This window comes from Polyodon spathula, chromosome 12 (assembly GCF_017654505.1).
Source record: "Polyodon spathula isolate WHYD16114869_AA chromosome 12, ASM1765450v1, whole genome shotgun sequence".
Taxonomy (NCBI): domain Eukaryota; kingdom Metazoa; phylum Chordata; class Actinopteri; order Acipenseriformes; family Polyodontidae; genus Polyodon; species Polyodon spathula.
In genome coordinates, this window is record NC_054545.1 from 5359769 (window position 1) to 5379039 (window position 19271).

Here is a 19271-nt window from a genome sequence, read left to right on the forward strand (position 1 = left end):
CCATTGCCAACCACACGGAGAGGTAAGGGGCTACCCAGAGATACATAAAGACTACTCCCTGGTTCCCCAGTGCACTTTCACTCCTAATAGGCTATGGAGGCTTTTTATGGTGGGATTTTATTACATCAGACATAATATTCACATTTCAATGATCCTCAAACTTCAGAAAAAAGGCTGCCACGAAATGTAATCTTTTTCAACGATGCTCTCATATGTCACTTGGAAAGGTTTCAGCTTTCTTGATGTTTTCTGTTAATTACCCTGCAAAGGACATACATGCATCTCTATGATTGTTCTTTTTTTTCTGATGGGCATTGGATTCCACAGTGAACTATTCAAAGAGTAAGACGGAAATCTAGCAAAGCCTTAAAATCTTGGTGCCATATACTGAAGGGCTTCTTACTGTATTGTTAGCACTAGATCAAAAATCATAAGGATGTTCAAGGGGTTTAGCGCTGGGCGTTTTCTACAAAGGAATTGAAAGAGCTGGGAGGTTTCTTACCTGGGATATGTTTGGCCCATCCAATTATAACGACCAGCTCTCTGTCCGCCAGGTCACACAGGGTGGTGAGAGCCTTGATGTCACTCTCCGGCACCGTGGGGTCTGGCATTGCATAGATCTTCTCTGGCTCCGCCACCAACAGGTGAGAGACAATCTTCGTTACTAGAATAAAAATAGTATTTACTTTCAATGCAGTGCAAAGCAACCTGCACAGCAGCAATGCATGTCATCCATCTTGAAGATGGATGTGCTGAATGTTCTACGCAAGGGGTGACAATCTGTAGCGGATTTGTCTGAATGTTTATATGTATTCAAAGATTCCAAAGTTTGACAACGTTTTTAGTTGATTAACATTCTGTTTAAATTATTTTTAGGCTAATGTATAATATTGATTTTAGACAGTCTATTTGCATGATAAAATGTTATTGCCTGAAGGTTTTTTATGTATATAATTGTTGGATCACCCAAGGAATAAATTGGATGGAAACATTTGTTTTCTATTAAAAACAAACCAACAAACAAATGCAGTTGTCATTAGTGGTTTTAGATTCTGTTTTAAATCAGTAATTTTCTATGCTATGCTCTGGTGATTTGCAGGAAAATAACTACAATTAAACAGTGCTGCTGCTTTTTTTAACAAAATTATTTACCCAGCAAAGCCTGGTCATGCCAGAAATTCATTTTAGTCTTTTGGCTTAGAAAAACCCCACCATCTCTGCACCAATTAGAAAATGGATGTTTGTGGTTCCTGCTTACTGTTGAACCCACCAGAATTAGTAACTGTACAGATACATGTACATACAGTAGCAGTCAATGTATTCATTGAAAGAACAGACATGTTGTCTGTAGAAAGGAATAGGAGAGCATTTACATGGTTTTTTTGCTGGGGGTGGCAGTGTCAGGCTCAGATAGGTGCTGTTTTCAGCATCCATCCTCCTCTTATACTTCTGTCTCCCTCCCCGAACACGATCCAGACGCACACCTGAAGGGAAAGCATCGACACATTAGCACATATTCACTGGCATTCACACCTACAGTGTACTTTAAGTACTATAAGACCTAATTATGATTTAATTTAACTTACCGTAATGTACCTAGTTCCAGTAAACAAACCTGCATGCTTATCATATCAATATATTTTGATGTTTCCCTTACTGTAGTGCGCTTAAAACACAAAAAAATATCTGCAGAAGAATTTTCTGCTTGACATGCACACACGTTTTTTAAGATTTTTTTTTTCTAATATCTCATTTTTTCAGCGAAAGTTGAAGTATAGAAGTCACACTTTCAGTGACTGAAGGAATCTATATAAAAGCAAATTTAGGGCATGGTATGTGATGGATTCTGAAAGCATATGGTCGGTGAACAAAAAGCCCCCAAAAAAATGTCTACGGTACAAAATCTGCCCATTTGTGTAACATGCCTGGCAGGTCTATGACATGGCGAGCACTGGCAGATTTCGTTAAAATCTTTTAAAAAAAAACTGAATAGTTAACGTGGGGTCAACGATCCCACAGACCAGGACTAATTATTTCTCTTTTTAGGAAAGACAGACAGAATACTAATGAACTGGCAGGTACACAACATTCTACGCACTCTGGTTTTGTAAAATCACAGTAGAGGAAGGCTGCTCAGTAGAACAATGCTTTTTTTAGTATCCTGCTTCCTACAGAGCTGCATGAATAATATTTATTTACACTATCCCTACTGCAACAATTCTAGCTCTTCTATTGAAATGTCTTCATTTTGACACAATCTATTATAACATGCAGAGTCCTTATCACCCAGGGACAGTGTTATAATGAGGTAGCCTGTATAACACTGGAAAATAAGGAAATGTCAGCCCTGTCCATAACAGATGTTATGTATTATCTAATGCAAGATAATAGAATTCTTTTTTTTTTTTTTTATTATTGCGTGATAGATCATTTGGCACTTTAAACACGATTTGCTGTGATCCTGAAGGTGTGATTCTCACTTTCTCCTTTTTTTTTTAAACATTTTATTAATTTACAAACAATTGACATAAAACACCTCAACTCCCTCATTCTGCTTCTCTGCCTGTGTTCGGTGTCTCTGTAAGTGAAGTGTTTGGTGTAGGAATAGATTTTATTTTATGTTAAAGACAGCTGTCTGTAAACAACAAAGACCTCATGCATCCACCAGCCTCCAGGCACTACCATTCACTCTTGAAAGGAAATCTTTGTAGGATTTTTCTGTTTGCCTGAGAATCTTGCATACAATTGAGCAGGGGGAAATCAACACCTCCTGTAGGACTGAAAATAGTCTTATGCAATAAATAAATAAATAAACTAATTAATTAATTAATTGATTGATTAATTAATAATTTCAGCATTATTCCTTGTTATGCATAAAGAAAGTTAAACACAATTAAAATACTGTAGTAAAATCTTTATGATATAGAGAAGTGACCAAGTGAAGTCAAATACAAATGATTCATGCATAATTGTATGTGACTTCTATTGGGAAGCCTTTCATTGCTCAGCATTACTATCTGTTTGTTTTTGTTTAGATTCTCCAGTCACCTAAACTGAAGGAAGGAAGGAAGGAAGGAAGGAAGGAAGGAAGGAAGGAAGGAAGGAAGGTAATACAATATTTCCTCAAGAGAGGAGTAGCCTGACTTTCCAGTTCAGTAAGACAGTCAACACTTTCCAGAAGTACAATTTATGAACATTTAGTTGCTACTGTATGATCCACGTGTGGACTTGGTATGTTTGTGTTTGCTTGTATTGTTTTTAAAAGAGAAAGCAAACATCGATATATGGATATAGACGCTCTGAACTGGCTGTCGTATAGGGGAATCAATCATTTTGTGTTATACAAGCAGTTGTTGTTGAAACACTTCAGCTGAACTGGATCCATTGAAAGTTCTGCAACAGGTTCAATAATACCAGTGTTTGGAATTGCAATTAATTAACTGCAGAAGAACCATTACTGAAGGAGGTGTTTTCTTTTTAATGTACACCTGCCAAATCAGCATTCTGTTGACTGCACTTAATTAAATTATCAATACAAAGGTTGGCAACTACCTTTCAACCTTTAATAAACTGCATAGAACACTGTTTTGAAAATATGTATTAGCATTTGCCTTTGGCCACATTGGTTTTCAAGCTACAACCTGTACACTTGGCTAGGCAGCATAAACTGTATTACTTTCTATGAGTGGAATCAAGATAGTTCTGCTGCATGTATACATTCTTTAATTCCCTCGGAACAGGAATCTGATTAGGGCTGTCTTTCAATTTCCTGACACTGGCAGCCCACTAACCTAATTACCCACGATTCCCAGTGGGAGCTTATTCTTCCCAGCAAACACTGGGAGATCATTACATGACTGTCAAGTCATGGTGGAATCACATTTCTTTAAACAGCTTGTTTCATTTTCTATTGATAATCACACAGACAGACAAAATATATAAGCAAGGATTGCAAATAGATGTTTCTTTACGGAAGGATCAATAATACCCTTTAATTATTTTATCTCTTATGTCAGTTCTTTCCTATTATTCCCCTTCTTGTATTCATTTTAAACCAATGGCTTGCTGCAATTAGAAAGTGGATTGACTATCTATCTATCTATCTATCTACATGCTCTTTTTCTACTTTTCTCATTGCTCCACTTCCATGAGTCATATAGTGTAAACTGGCAAAGCTGGAATAATGTAATGTATAGCGCAGTACAACAGGAAGACAGCTGAAGCAGGATTAGGGAGAGAAATTGACCAGGAAACTTCTCAAAGTGCTGAGACAAGAATTTAGTGCAGGCATAGATGTACGTGTTGGATTTTAGCTGATTCTTTACATATCAATAAAGATTAGTGTGCACTGACCACCTGTTCAAAAACACATATAGATATATGCTGTAGACACAGCAGAGAGATAGATTGTATTATGTGACTTGGAAAACATGCATCTGGGTGTATTTTCCTATGAGGGCTGTGGCAAGCTTTGGGAAGGGGACACTGCTGCTATTCCAAGTGTGCATGACCCTCCGAATCGCTTCCAGGAGTCAGATGGGTTAAGGGTGAGCTCAGATTAATCAACAAACATTTTTCTTTTTACAACCCCACACTGTGACACCGTGGAGAAAGCAACAGCAACGTTATCAAATATCGGCCTTCAAAGGATCCCTGTTTGAGGAAGGATTTCTGCAGGCACGGGAAGTGTTTGTGCGGGGATTAACGCAGCCCAGAGGGTTCTGCCAGCTGACCCGGGCTCCGCTTTCTCTCCAAAAACAATAATAACCCCCTCCGGAGCATACTCCTACAAAAGGGCCTGTCTTCACTCACTTTGTGTCTCAGCCAGGGGGTTAATTTTAGTCTCCTCACCTGTTCTGGGTGTCTCTTCCTAGGGAATGTGTCAGGATGGCTGGGATGGTTGGCAGTGCCATGGGGAGCTTAACTTGACCCTTTTTTAGCTGGGAAAATCAGAAGGCTCTACCCAGAGGCATGGTCGTGCTCTCGTTTCAAGGCTGCCGCTGCTAAACCCTGTCAGCAATATTTCAAAGGGCCCCTGTTGCCGGCTCAGTAGGTCATAAGCTTATTGATACCATTTGTTTAATCACAGGGTGTGAGAAAAAGGACCACTTTGCACCTGCTGTGCCCAATGGGCACTACAGAAAGCCAGACCTGTCAAGTCACCACCCCTTTTCCATCATGTAAGCATTGTTTTACAGTTAAATGTTTTACATAGCTAAAACAAAAGCATCCGGAAAACATAGCCTAGATAAGCTGTTCTTCCATACTCCCACCAACCCATCACTTCAATTAGATTACAGTGCAGAGATAAAAGTGAGGCAGAACCAAACTTCCACAAGATTCCACAAAGGGACACAGGAGGCTCAGAGAAAACCATTCAAAATATACTGATCTATATCAAAGCATTTTCCCATAGCGAAATGCGTGGTATTGCAAGGTAAGCAAGAGATTCTTAGAGATGACCCATATGGCTCTTTTGCACACTGATTTTCTCATCCAAAGGGTTGCTCTGTCCAAGTTTCTAGCCAATTAACAGACTTCACTGCATCTCTGTTTGGTGTGACTCTTCTCTCGTAAACACTTTACTGCAAGTGCATATACTGTAGTTGTTATTTCCTTTCTGTGTTGAAAGTATGTCCAGAGAGTCCCAGAACTCTGTCACTATAATTGCGAGTGCTGGGTCTCCCATTAGGAGTGATTTATTGTGAGAGTGAGGGGCTGTAATTCAGCAGCTTCACTAATCCCCCTTTTCGTGAGAACACGTGTTCACGCCTGTTGCAATTCTCTCACCTGTCTGATCACAAAACAGACACAGGCTTCAGTGTGGTGGGTCTGGGGGAGGGGTGTGTAACAATTAAAGTAAAAGGCTTCTTAGTGGGTAAGAAAGAGCATGGGCTTGGGGATCTCCTACAGATTATGGGCTACATATATCAAGGTCTCTAAGTGCAAAGGAGGTTATTGCTAATGTTAATGCAAATGTTACAAACTAGCCACGAGCTAGTAAGAAGATAATGTGTTCCTAAAATGCTTGTTTCTAGTTTTTAACATTAAATAGTTCATTTTGCAGTTTGCCATTATTTCCTTGTTAGAATCTGACTCCTATACAGTATATCTGATGCATATGTTAACAATAATGAAAATCCAATGAGATTTATAATTATCAGTCTGACTGAAACCTTAAAGGTTGTCGCTCAAGATATATATATATATTTTTACCTATTCACTTAGCATTTACTCCAGTGCAAATTCTATTAAAACGCTAACATTACAGATCTTTAGATAAGTATACACTGTACTGAGTGATTATAAAATACACACATTTTCTGTTCAATACTACCAGCTTGTTTTTGCTATACTACAAATCAATGCTTGAATCTGGCACTGCTTTTCTTAAAAAAAATATTGGCAACCTTGACGCACGATTTATAACAGATAAAAGAAACTTGGTGATCCTAGCTTAGCCCTGGTTTCACAAAAAACAGTATGAACTCCCATGCTGCAGGACCCTTTGGGAAAGCCATGAATTGCATTTTCAGCAGAGCAAGTCAAATACTCTCATGCAGAGGCTAGGTCCTTTGGGGCCATGGGAATCTCTACAAGAACAATTGAAGAACACCTGGTAAGACACTCATGTCTGCGCTCAACCTGCCCTGCAGAAAGAGCGGATGCACTGTAGATCCCCTATAAAAAGTGTTGGTAAGCATGCTGATCAACGCACAACGCTTGTCATCAGATATGAAAAGAAGCTGAGAATAACAGGCTGAGTTTCCCATTTGTCACGCACAAGGCTCTGCCTCGGTTCAGTTCTGCTCACGTCAGCTCTCGAGAGCTAGATGCTTCCAAACTCCCAAGACTCTCCTCTGATCTCAGTCGATTGATCAGAAAGTAAACCCACCACCCCTGACATCTGATTCTTTTATTGATTGCTTCCTCTTTCTGTACTGGCTCGATGGAGCCCTTTGTTTGATGCTCACAAGATACGTGCTTCCAAAATAGAATATACTGTTGATCTCTGTGCAGCTGCTGTCTGTGAACCCATCTTCTTTTATACATGAAGCCATGTAATTCCAGAGAAACAAAGACTATGATGTTCAGTAAACTACAACTGCAATAAAAAAACACCTCCTTTGGCAGACATAGAATTTTGTCTTTGTGATTGTACAGGGTATCAGAAAGGCTCTTCGTAAACAATATAATTCAGTATAGTGTAAAGGTGTTTCATGGCAAATTGTATGCCATTGTAACAATTATCTTTTATCTGTCCAGACCAACAAACATACAATTTCCCCAATCTGCAAAGCTACTTGTATCAAACGCACCAGGTTTTGTGTAGATTAATGATGGCATCAGTGCTTTTAAAGGGACCAATGTATCAAATTGAAACAGGCCAACTCTGATACAGCATGCTGAAATACAGACTCGTTTTTTTGTTTGTTTTTTAATCCCAGCAATGCCATGCCAAGCCTATTAACGTAATTCTCAAGCTACCTGTTTGTTTTGGCATGATCAGCCTTGACTGAGAGAAAAATCAGCAAGTAAACATACAGAACAATGTGTTCCTTTGAACTGGCACTCACTGAAAGTAGTTTGTACAGCACTTTGTGCAGAACAACACTTTCTAATTAAAAACAAATAAACAAACACACCATTCCCTGTAGGCCAGCAGTCAGATGTTTTCATGTAAAGTGATAATCGTTGGTTTGTATAAATTAAAAAAAAAACAGTGTTTCGGTGCTTCACAGAACCGGTGTTAAGTAGGATGCCTATTTGCAGCAGTATAATTGAAGTCTTATGGTATGGCATTATTCCCACACATGCTTGATGACCTTTCCTCTGCAATGAACTTGATTGATCTTTCTGCTTCTAGTGAGCAAAGTGTCACAGTACATAATGTACCATTTCCAAAACACTGAAAGAGTGAGTCCCATTTCTAACAACTGCAATAAAACATGGGAGCTGTCAGGAAGTTGCTTCTGCCCACTATGGGCGTACATTTCTGTTTTGCAAAGAGAACAAAAAGTTCTCACTGGGGTTTTTTGGGGGGACGTGGGGATTTGATTGGTTTTGATTTGCACTTGCAGGACCTGAACTTGCATTAGGAGGGAAATGGCTTGAGTTACACCTTGCTAATGTCATGTTTTATTTCACTTAAAAAAACATATACAAGTTTAAAAGTGCACATGAAACTAAATGATTTCATCATACACCTAGTCACATAATATATAACTCCTTTTTACAGACGGTCAGACAGAGATTCAATAAAGCCCTAATTAAAGGAGCCTGACTACTAAACAATTATGACAAAATAACCTGACTTAAAAGAAATTTAACTCAAAGCATTTTTCAAGCTTTTTCGACAAAAAAAAAAAAAAACTCTGTACAATTACATACAGCACTAGAATATGGTTCCTTTGTATGCTTTGTACCATTTACATTACAGCTGAGCTTATACTAAGGTTCATGAATGATCATATCATCCATTTTGATCTGAGACTCGTGAGTCATTTATGTCTTTTTCCCTGGCCTTTTATTCCTCCAGGTAATATATTTGCATGAATATTTCATCGCATAGTAATGTGATTACTTACTGATTCTACTACTGACTATTAGCATGTTGTATTCTTTATGGAGACCAGTGCAATTCAGGAAACCATGTGGATTGGTTTCTATAAATCTGAACAACTTTTAATACTTTTTAAGTTGCTGGTCCCCTGCATCTTAAAACCTAATATCAAGTAGAGTACAAACAAAAGTGTCAGACAAGTGTCAATGTCAATGAAACTGCTGGTGTAGGTTAAGTCACAACCCTGTCCTCTCTAGTGTTTGAATCTAGCAGTAGATCAGCACAGTTTAGCTGTCCCTGCTGCACTCAGCCGCCTGGTGGCCCACCTTCAATCAGAACTCATGTGTACTGGTATGAAGCTATCTTAATGCCTGTCCACAGTACCTCACTTTAATGAGCACTGTTATTGTAAGACAATCCAATAATATTTAAGCAGTTGTACGTCTCGAAGTCAGTTTCGTAACGGCAACAGAGTACTAGAAAGTGTGTATGGAGGAGGAGTAGCCTCTAAGGTCTTAAAAAAACATGTTTTGTTTCCTGAAAGCCACAGGTTTCACATTATTCATCATGTAGCTCAGCTAAGTCAGAAACAGTTAAATAAAAATGCCATTAATGTGCAGGCCCAGGTAAAGTAATTCCCTGAGTTACTGCAACACTGTGCTCTCAAGAGAGAGACACAGGAGAAACTGAGCTGAAAAAATCCATTGGCAGCATGTTTAATTGTCACTGAATTCCCAGTGGCCCGACTTTAAAAAACCATCCGCAGGAAGAGAGCAGAGATGTTCAGAAAACATTTACTGGATCAATATGCGTAGAGAGCTGAGACCCACTCAAGTGCACACTAAGGGACTCAGTTCTTTTTTTCCAGTCGGAATACAGTTACACTTCTATTAGTCAGAAGTAAGGATCGCCCTATTCAGCATTTTTTTTTTTTGTCCCTACCAACTGCTCATTGTTTATGACTATCCCGTAGGAATAAAATCAGTTGTGTTTTTCCAAACAGTTGCCAACATTCCTCGCTCTTTGGCAAGGCCTCATGAATGTGTCGTAATTTTTTTTAATGACATCACAATACTGTCAATGTAAACAGAACCTGGGATTGGAGATTGGAGCTTTCTGGTTACAGAAGCAAAGGTTATGAAATGCATTGCTATTCTGAGACCCTTTCACGCAGAAATAACTACCCTATATGTTAAACAAGGCTGTACTGTAAATTCTGTTGTAAGGTCCAAAACTTAGAATGTGTTATTCTGCACCTTCAGACCAAAGCTGACATTTACTTTATACTATATATTAATGTTTGTTTCTGGTTCATCTGCTTTTGATTTAAATTATATATTGGCTTATAAGTTCTGACATTTTTCAGAACAGCATTACAAGACTATGTAGCTTGTTCATATTATTTAGCAGGTGCTTTTATCTAAACTGACTTGGAGGTGAACTATACATTACAACTGCTGCTGCAGTTACAATAGGACCACAGTTTTAAGAGGTGAAGTGACTTGCTCAGGGTCACATACAGTGGCTGGGATTGAACGTGGAACCTCTTGGTAACAAGCCCCTTTCTTTAACCACTGGACCACCAAGCATCTTTGCTTTTTTTTTTAATTCACATATAGCATGTTGTCTGTTTCTCTCTTACCTTCTTTCAGCATCCCAACTTTGAGACACTTCATAAAGCGACAGGCCTGGCATGACTTGCGTCTCCGTTTTGTGATCTCACACTCATTTGTGGCTGGACAGCTGTATTCAATATTACCTAAAACAAGCAACAAACCACATATTACTGATAGGCTTCAACGTTGCACACAATCACACCTCCTCATTACCATCATCTATATTTTATAGAGTTAATATAACACAACCCACCGTTTCACGGATTTCAAGCAAAGTAAAATACCTTGGCAATTGGGAAATGTACTGAATTTTCAAGTTTAAAAATATGATTTCTTCAAATGTATTAAAGTTAATTACCTGTAACACACATGAAGACATACTTTATGTACAGCCAGTAGTTGTACTGTAGTACAGCATTATGTCTTGTACTGTAGTCTTTTCTGATTTTTGTAGTTTGTATTTATTCACACACATATTCATAGACATATTCAAACACACAATTTATCTTATAAAACCCATCTGTCTTTATTTTATTTTTTTGCTTATTGATATGAATCTTTAACCAGCTGGATTAATAAGCAATTTAGAAAAACGTACAGTGATGCTTGTGAAGACATATGGCTTTTCCAGCATATTCATACTCATGGCAAGTAGAAAAATGACAATGAATATGACCTTTTAGAATTACTGATTTCATGCACATCTTTTGGAATCCCATGACCAATGCAATTGTCTGGTACACACAGTGCAAAAAAAAAAAAAAAAAAAAAAAAAAAAAAAGGTCTGATTCAGTTCCAGTTTACATCTGTAACATTTAGCAACCTGCTGTGGTGTCATATATTCAGCATGCTACTGCATTATTTCGAGTTGTGCTGGGATTTTTTTGTGTTGTTTGATTTAATGCATGTTATAAGGAATATATGTATTTTTTTTATAGAAAACTAGATCAGGACAGTAAGAAATGATACTATACAATTCCAGCTTCTATGGAAACATCTGAGCTTGATCTAAGTGATCACCACACCCTTAAAAACAAGAGACATTTCAGACCTGCTTGGGCTGAAAGCAGCACAGGTGTACAGCCCCCACTTGTGTATGCCGCAATGCTATCAATTTTGTTGACTGAATTCTTAACCCAGCTAAGAAAGACTAGCTGAGCCTATGTATCTCCTGGGAAAAAAAAAATCTAAGTAGAAGGAAAAGTTCATGCTTATGCAAGAAAGGAATGAGAGACAGATGTACAATGGCAGTCAGTGCATAATGTTTCTGTACTGGAAACGTGTGATCCATTGACCATTCAAAGAACCCACAAAGACACAAAATGACCACCAGGAGTTCTATTAATTAGTCCAATTAGAAGTAAAGGTTAAAAAAAATAATAGAAAACTAAAAAATAGAAATACTGGAAAGTGAAGTAAGCACAATGGGAGACAGAGATGAAAAAGAAAACTAAATACATTTTAGACATCAAGCCCAAGATTTTTTAATAATTAAAAAAGTTAAATATTATATTAAAGTACTTTTCAACATTACACACAAGAGTAATTTAAATATTTAAATAATAATTTAATGTCCATATTTGTGTACCCAGACCTTGATGTCAAAATACACTATTGCAGAGTTGTAGTCTGTATCACATACATATTGTTAATACAAGGGGGATAATAAAACTAAACACAGATTAATGAATATTTTGCCTGCAATACCATGCAGTAATGTTTCCATGTGTAACCCCTTCATCAGCTGTGGGTTTTTTTTCAATGCATCTTGACATTCTCATTGGTCACACACAAAAGCTAGACAGATCTCCTTTCCACAGAATCAAAGTTTCAATTCTGGAGAGGTGCTGAGGAGGCAGCGTAAGAAATAAAAACAGAGCATTCCAAACTGGCGAATCCCATTTCACTGATTGTAATACTGTATTACCAGGATCCATTTCTTAAGCAATTTGAGTCACACTCGCCACAATATTGTGAGCTCCTGTGGCGCGCTCCCGGAAGAGTGCGGGGGCACTCGCAAGACCTCAAAGCAAATTTCATCTTCTCACTTCAGAGCATGTCTCCACTCTCCCCTCAGCTCTGGGGATAAATCTCACTAGGATAACAGGAAAGGGTTCCAAAGACGTTTTTGTAGTTTTGTTGGATTTATGACACACATTTTCCTTTTTTTTCTTTTAGAGCCATGGCCAAATTGAAAATGAGATGAGTCAACAGTACATGCTATTCAGTTTTAAGGTCAAAAGTACACCACCAGCATTCTAACAACAATATAAAAGGTACTTAATATTTAGTAGCTCCTTCAAAGGGTGTAGCAACCTGTGCTTTAAAAATAAGATTCTGCAGCAATGCAAAGATGAGCTCCTAATACATGTTGCAGTGAATCTACAGCATTGAAGCAGGAAACAGAATAAAGAGAATAAGAGTCAAAGTGAAAACAAATCCTGGAAAACTAAAAGATTAACTGAAAAATGATAAGGAACATGTTATTACTGGTTAGTACCCCCTTTAAGAAAGGTGTCTGCAATTCAAGTTGCCTCTTTCATTAGTTAGTATTGAAAATAATAATAATCTGGTAAGAAACTGATCAGTTAGTTATAAATGCAGGGGTTACTGTTTTTTTTTTTTTTTTTTTAATCAGTTGCTCACATCCAGCTGGTTATATGTGTACTGTATTATATTCTGAGTGCAAAGCAACCTTTTATAACCTTTTTCAAACTGCGGTTTAATACAATTAGAATTACAAAGCCATCATCAGTTCCCATTTATACAAATTCAAATGTTGTTTTCCAAAAAAAAAAACCAGATGATTTTAAAATGTGTATGCGCTACATTAACTTTTAAAAAACAATTTTCAATATACATTTTTCTGTGGAAGATGTGGGCTTCTTAATTACTTATTCGGGCAACAGAAATGTCAGTGCTTTGTTTCAGAAATGTAGACAATAGGATATGCTGCTGTGCCATCACTGGGCTTGCCGTAGGGGAACAGAAGAAGCTGCCAGTACACTTGTGACCATGTCGATGGTGTCAATGCCATGTGGTGGGCATGGTCCATTGCCAGGAGAGCTGGCAAGACAAGAGAAGGTCAGATGCACAAGAAATGGGCTGCAGGCCTTTGCCAATGTGCTGCTGAAACTGGAAGCAGACAGCGGGCACATGATGGAGGTTTGGAAAGTGGTGGGTGAGAATAACCCCTGAGGAGTCAGCTGTCCTGGAAAACAAGCATTCAAGTTCTTCACATATGTAAACCTTCTATATTATACTCAAATATATGCTTACACAAATATTTATCTTTCCTGGTCTTAGCGTTAATTGATAATTCTCAGGCTCTGTTATGCTCTGAGACAATTACTGTAAGCACATTACTGCAGTGGCATGTCCTCTTATTTCTTGAAGTCTGAACAAACAGGACCATGTACAAGCATATAATGTGGGTCATACTGTTTGGATGTTTTCATTAAATCCAAAAGAGTCTACTAATGAAAAAGTAACTTTACACAGCAAGCCCAGGAATCTTTTTTGTGACCGTCTGGTAAAGTTCCCTAACAATGTATGGATGGAAGCTAAATCATACTCACTGTGGTTTAAAAAATCAAACCAAACAAACATTAATGTGACTGTAATGTCATTAGCAGCAGAAAAAGGGGATGATTTGGATTTAATTAAAATGGGTAACACTTATGCTATCCACTGTGTGTAATCTTCCTCACTGCATTTACATCAATCACTTTGTTTCCTTCACTGATTATGGATTACAGATTGAAGATCCTAATGGGAAACATGTTGATAAAGCCATTAGATCTTGTATAGATACAAAAACGCACATTAGAAAATTTGGAAAGAATTAAGATTTGGGGACATTGATCTTGGTAATTAAGTCAGATCTCAATAACAAGAATTGGCAAATGTGTCTTCCTAGTGAGTTAGGAGCCTTGAATGGCTCAATTCTGATCATCAACGCACAGTTCAATGTATGTTGGAACAGCTTATATTTTATATTGAATCTTGTATTAAACTATTTAACAACACATCAAACTTTGATAAAACAAGTCTGTTTATATTTAACAGCTCGGACATTTCATTTCTGCTCTAACAGATTATAATTGGAGGTATTTCCAAGATCTCTTGGTTTTCCTGCTAATCTCCAGGGATGACGAGTTCTCTGATCACAACGAGCTCAATACATTATGTTTATTTACAGAAGCTGTTAAATAGATTTCTGTAAATTTCCTGGCGCTATACAAATGTAATACTGCTGCTGTTGTTGTTCAATTGTAATGGATCAGAATTCAATTTCAGCTGGGATTCAAACCCAAGGCCTTCTGCACAGACAGGGGCTGAACCGCTGATCGACCAATCCACTGAGAGTCTGTATCACTTGCTAATAAAGGATCATCTGGACTCGGGTTGTAAATCCTACAAGGCTTAGACAATAGAGTTCTTCTCTATCGAATGCCATTTCCATAGCTTTAGACATTTAATAGGAATACTCGAGCAATACTTATTTGCATTTCCCAAGGAGCAGCCCACCAGTTACTATGTAGGCAGGAGCGCTTCTAGAATCATTTTAATATCACCCCCTTTTTTATGGGTGAAATGGCTCTCTAGAAGTTACAACAACCCACATTAAAATAATTTTTTTATCTACCCATCTCCCCCTAAAAAAAAAAAAGTAATTATAGGGGCGTTCAAGAACAAACGGTGCTGGAAAACACAATACCATGTTAATATTTCGAAGGTTACGTATATTAAACCAATAAAAGATTTGTTTGTGTCTCAATTTATTTTATGGGTTTGCAGGACCAGTGCCAGGGAGAATGGGTTCTCGTAAGTAAATTACAGTAGAGCGGCAGGTATTTCACATCAAAATTTAAACAGACTTTTACAGGCTTACTATTAAGGGCTATTACTTCAAATGACAACAAATATGTTTATAGTTTACTTTTTTAAACCAATTTTACACCTGTGTTTAAAAATCAGGACAAAAATGGACTGCAGTTGAGGGAAAAAAAAATACTGCTCAATAGCAGATGATTGGTAGCACACAAGAGGTGAAGAATGAAGGTGTAATTTTAGGTAAATGAAATTGACTTGGTTTAAGGATGGATGATGATAATGCAGGACATTAATTTGTAACTTCCATTGATGAATGGAACTATCTAGGGTGTACGTCAGAGACTATGGGTTTTGGCAGACAGATAGGTGATATTCTGTATAAGGATTTATTACTTGCCCCACAGTTAAAGGAGAAACATTCAAAGGGTTGCGTCCTGAACAAAATGCACAGAGGAAGTCATTCCTGGAAATGACTTTAGCAATTAGGATTTTTTCTCCCATTCAGAACAATTACGTTGGTCTGATCGTATACCTACAGTACACTTAGGTTGTCTGTCATGGCTTTGGAAAATACACCTCAAGTAAGGCTGTACCTACCTGTTTAGTGGTGGTGAGTACACGTCTTATCAAGCTTGACGTTTCTTTTATGGAATGTTTTTATTTGGGAGTTGGATTTGCATAGGTGCCTGCCATGGCTTTGACAGTAAAGTAGCTGCATTATTTCCTGTCATCTTTCCAATGCCAGCACCACATTCAGAGGTACAGTAACTTCTATCTATAAAACACTGGAGGGCATGCTGCGTAAAAGCACATTACTAGATGATGGCTACAGCAGATAGCTGAAGCCTTTTTAGTGCATTTCTAAATATATTTATAATGATGTATTTTATATCTGTAAAATCAAATGAATAATACTGTTTAAACCAATGTGGACATTAAGTACTATAATACTGGTGTCCCTAGTGACCTGTGGGTTGGTTGATATAAACATATTAAATTGAATTAAGGTTAATTTATCCCAGGCATACAATTTGTCAACTACCAAACACATACTACCACCATACTGTCCCTTCACCTGTACAGTACTTTGTGTGTGTGTGTGTGTGTGTATATTTTTGCAAAATGCGATTCGCAGATGCATCATATTAAAGTTCCATTCGTATGTCATCCATCCAACTTATATTTGATTTTAACAGCAAGAAATATTCTCTCACACTACCTCTCTTGTACTGCAGGCATTTTAAATATCTAAGTTGCTAAAGTGGTACTTCTTTCTTAATAAAAGAAAAACTCTCTTCTTTTAAACCTAAAAGACAGGATTGACCCTCCTCTCCTTATTTAAATTAAGCAGATTGTAATGTGGCTGGCTTTGCAGAACAGAACAAGCAGTGAATGGCACATTTTACTAAGGTTCTGTTCAAGGCTAATTGATTAAAATTAAGTCACAAATTAAAACTAACCTTTTTATTTTGTTCTCATTAAGAAAGTCATCTGGCATTCAGAGATCTCATTAGCCTAATTATTATTTTATTAGTCAGAGCGCATCCAGTATTAAGTTTCCAGTTAGATGTAAATTGTAAGACTCCTTACTCCATTCTTTAATCTTAGTATTCTGTTAAAAGCAATTTTTTATTTTATTTTGCTTTCCTCCCCCAAATTATCCCTTGCCTTCTTTCGGGCTCCTGCCCAGTTCTGATTAATATTCTATTAAGACCCTTCCTTGGAAAGGCTCAACCCAGTCCCTCTCCAATCTAAAGAAGTCTTCTTTTTCTCCTGAAATTATAGCGAGACAAGTGCCTGAGTTTCTAATTGGCAGCCTTGTCCCTCGAGACAGCCCCCTCCCTTTTTTTCTAATGAAAAGCCTTGTCCTTAATTACACTTTGCAAACGCTGATTGTTATTGACAGAACTCCTGTGGCTCGGACAAACGACTGCAGATTAGTCCCATTACACTTAGAGGCAGCACAACGAGAGAGAAAATAAAACAGGGATTTCGAATCGACAATGCAAAGCGAGTATTCGCTCAATTTTCCTTTCATGGTTCTGCGCTTAATTGTGCAGGAGCTCGCTCTGCTGTAGTTTGGTGTGAAGCTGACTGCTTGTTTATGCCCCGTTTACAGTACGTGTTTTCAGAAAAGGAATACATCTCTGTTTTAAATGCATTATTCAAGTGAAAGTGTTTTTTGTCAATACCTGATTTGTCAGCAAGCAGCAGTGGTAGTATAAATAGGGTTTGTTTGTCTACATACATAGGGCAAACGTTAGCTATGAGTAATCCAAAGTAAATGGATGTGGGTTTAAAACCTAATAAACACAGATGTAAGTTAATGTGTGCAAGCAGACCTACAGAAGAACACCTTGTTATCAAAAGTAAAATGTTATACTTGAATGAATATGTTCTCTTGAATTAAAGCTTAAACAAAAAAAAGTTAAGTGTTCAGGGTTAAAGAAAATAACCTTCAGTTCTTAACTTGCTTGCACACATTATTACATAACAAATCAAGACACTGGTATTGTACATACCATACTGTTTCAAGATAATTTAACACTTCCAGTTCTTACAGTATCTATAAGCCGGTACACCTCATGGAAGCCAGGCTTACCTCCATGCATAATACATTATCCATTCACCGATAGGGGGGTTGACAGAAATCATTTGAAATGTGCAGTATGTACAAAGCTGGTTTACCAAAAAGATCTGCCACAGACCTAAAGCAGCAGCTCAAATAGATCAGTTTCTTATTAAACTTAAAATCACCTTAAAAACATAACGATAAATAAATACATAAAAAAAGGTGTAAAAAAAGGTGTAAAAGTTTTGCCTGAAAGACAAAATAGAAATACCTTGTATTGTCCTTTTAAAAAAGGCTTTGCAGGCCTCACAAGAGGCCACGCCATAGTGATACCCAGATGCAATATCTCCACAGACAAGGCAGAGTCTCTTGGGAATGGAGTTCAACATGTACTCGCACTTAGTGGAAGAGTCCTCCATGATGGTGCTGGAGCAGTCGTCATAGCGCTTGCGGCAGGCCCCGCCCCCTAGACCCGCGGCCGTGAACATGGGCGGTGAGTCAAGGCCGTTGGAGTGACCGTTCATGACGATGCCATATCCCCCGCTGGCGTCAGAGGAGCCGCTGGGACTGTGGTGGCTGACCGTGTCGATGACGGATGAAGGACTGGACGGTTCTGTTTTAATGTACGACCCACAGCTGGAGGTCAAGTGTCGGTCATCAGCGGCCATTCTGTTAAGCAGCCTGCATATTTGATTACAAAAAAAAAAACACAAAAAAAAACATAATTACTGTGGAGAAATATGCACTCTAGACAATGAAAACATAAGCAGCCTTGCCTGATGCAACATATAAAGCATAAAAAGGACCCCTCACAAAAAGGCTACGCTGAGCTGTTCTTTATTGTAATGTTTTATGAATGTTAAAACTAACATGACTTTCTACCTGCTGTCAGTTTTAGAAATCAGAACCTTTCTGTAGTCTAACATGGTAGTCTTTCATTATTGTCCACTCAGTGGAAACACACCAAATGTCGAGGAGTACAGCTGTAATAATGCCTGAGAAATACAACTTTTGATTGCCGCAGCTTGTCCACAACTTCATTCTTAATAAGTAGAAATCCTGGCTTTCCCATATTAGTTATCATTCCCAAAAAATGTATAAACACAAAAAAATGTGGCCCAAGTGTATTTCAGTGTTAATATGTGAAGATGTACTTTAATAGGTTGCCTGCCAAATTGGAACATGAAAATATTTAAACATACATTTCCACCAGAGAAATATACTCAGATTTTAGCTTTCCTTGGCCTTTTTTTATGACTTTTTGTTAAATGAATGACCTGCTTACAAGCTTTGCCAAATGCAGAATGGAGGTCCATGTTATAATAAGTGGAGTAAAAGGCTTTGTGGTTTAGATGCTGTGCCTGCAATGTCACACTACTTGTTGTACCGTACGAGACTTCAGTTTGTAGAATCAAAGTACTAATAACCTCTCAGACTGTAACTGCATCGTGACAGCCTATCAGAACTGATAGTTCTGGGATTTGGGAATTGTGAGACAATTACAGAGTGACAAGAAGGTAACATCTTGAAAGTCAAACACTCGCCCACAGCCGTAGCCAAACCAGGAGACACAGAAGGACTTTGAGAAGTGACTCCTCGTATTCTCCCATTCCACTGTGATTTAATTGTCTTTCTGGGTGATGGTGGGTTCACACTAACACAGGCCTTGAGGTCAGCAGGCCAA

The 19271-nt window shown here is 38.0% G+C and overlaps 1 protein-coding gene across 2 annotated transcripts in view; it reads right to left on the reverse strand.

The window, feature by feature from the left end:
- The window catches only part of LOC121324004 (steroid hormone receptor ERR2), a 70419-nt gene that overhangs the window by 13392 nt on the left and 37756 nt on the right, over nucleotides 1–19271 (reverse strand). For both annotated transcript variants that reach the window (XM_041265371.1, XM_041265370.1), the window contains exons 2-5: nucleotides 17859–18268; nucleotides 10206–10322; nucleotides 1374–1484; nucleotides 503–664 (exon numbers count right to left, since the gene is read on the reverse strand). In XM_041265371.1, coding sequence (XP_041121305.1) covers nucleotides 503–664; nucleotides 1374–1484; nucleotides 10206–10322; nucleotides 17859–18268 — 800 coding nt within the window. The remainder of the gene's footprint in view (nucleotides 1–502; nucleotides 665–1373; nucleotides 1485–10205; nucleotides 10323–17858; nucleotides 18269–19271) is intronic.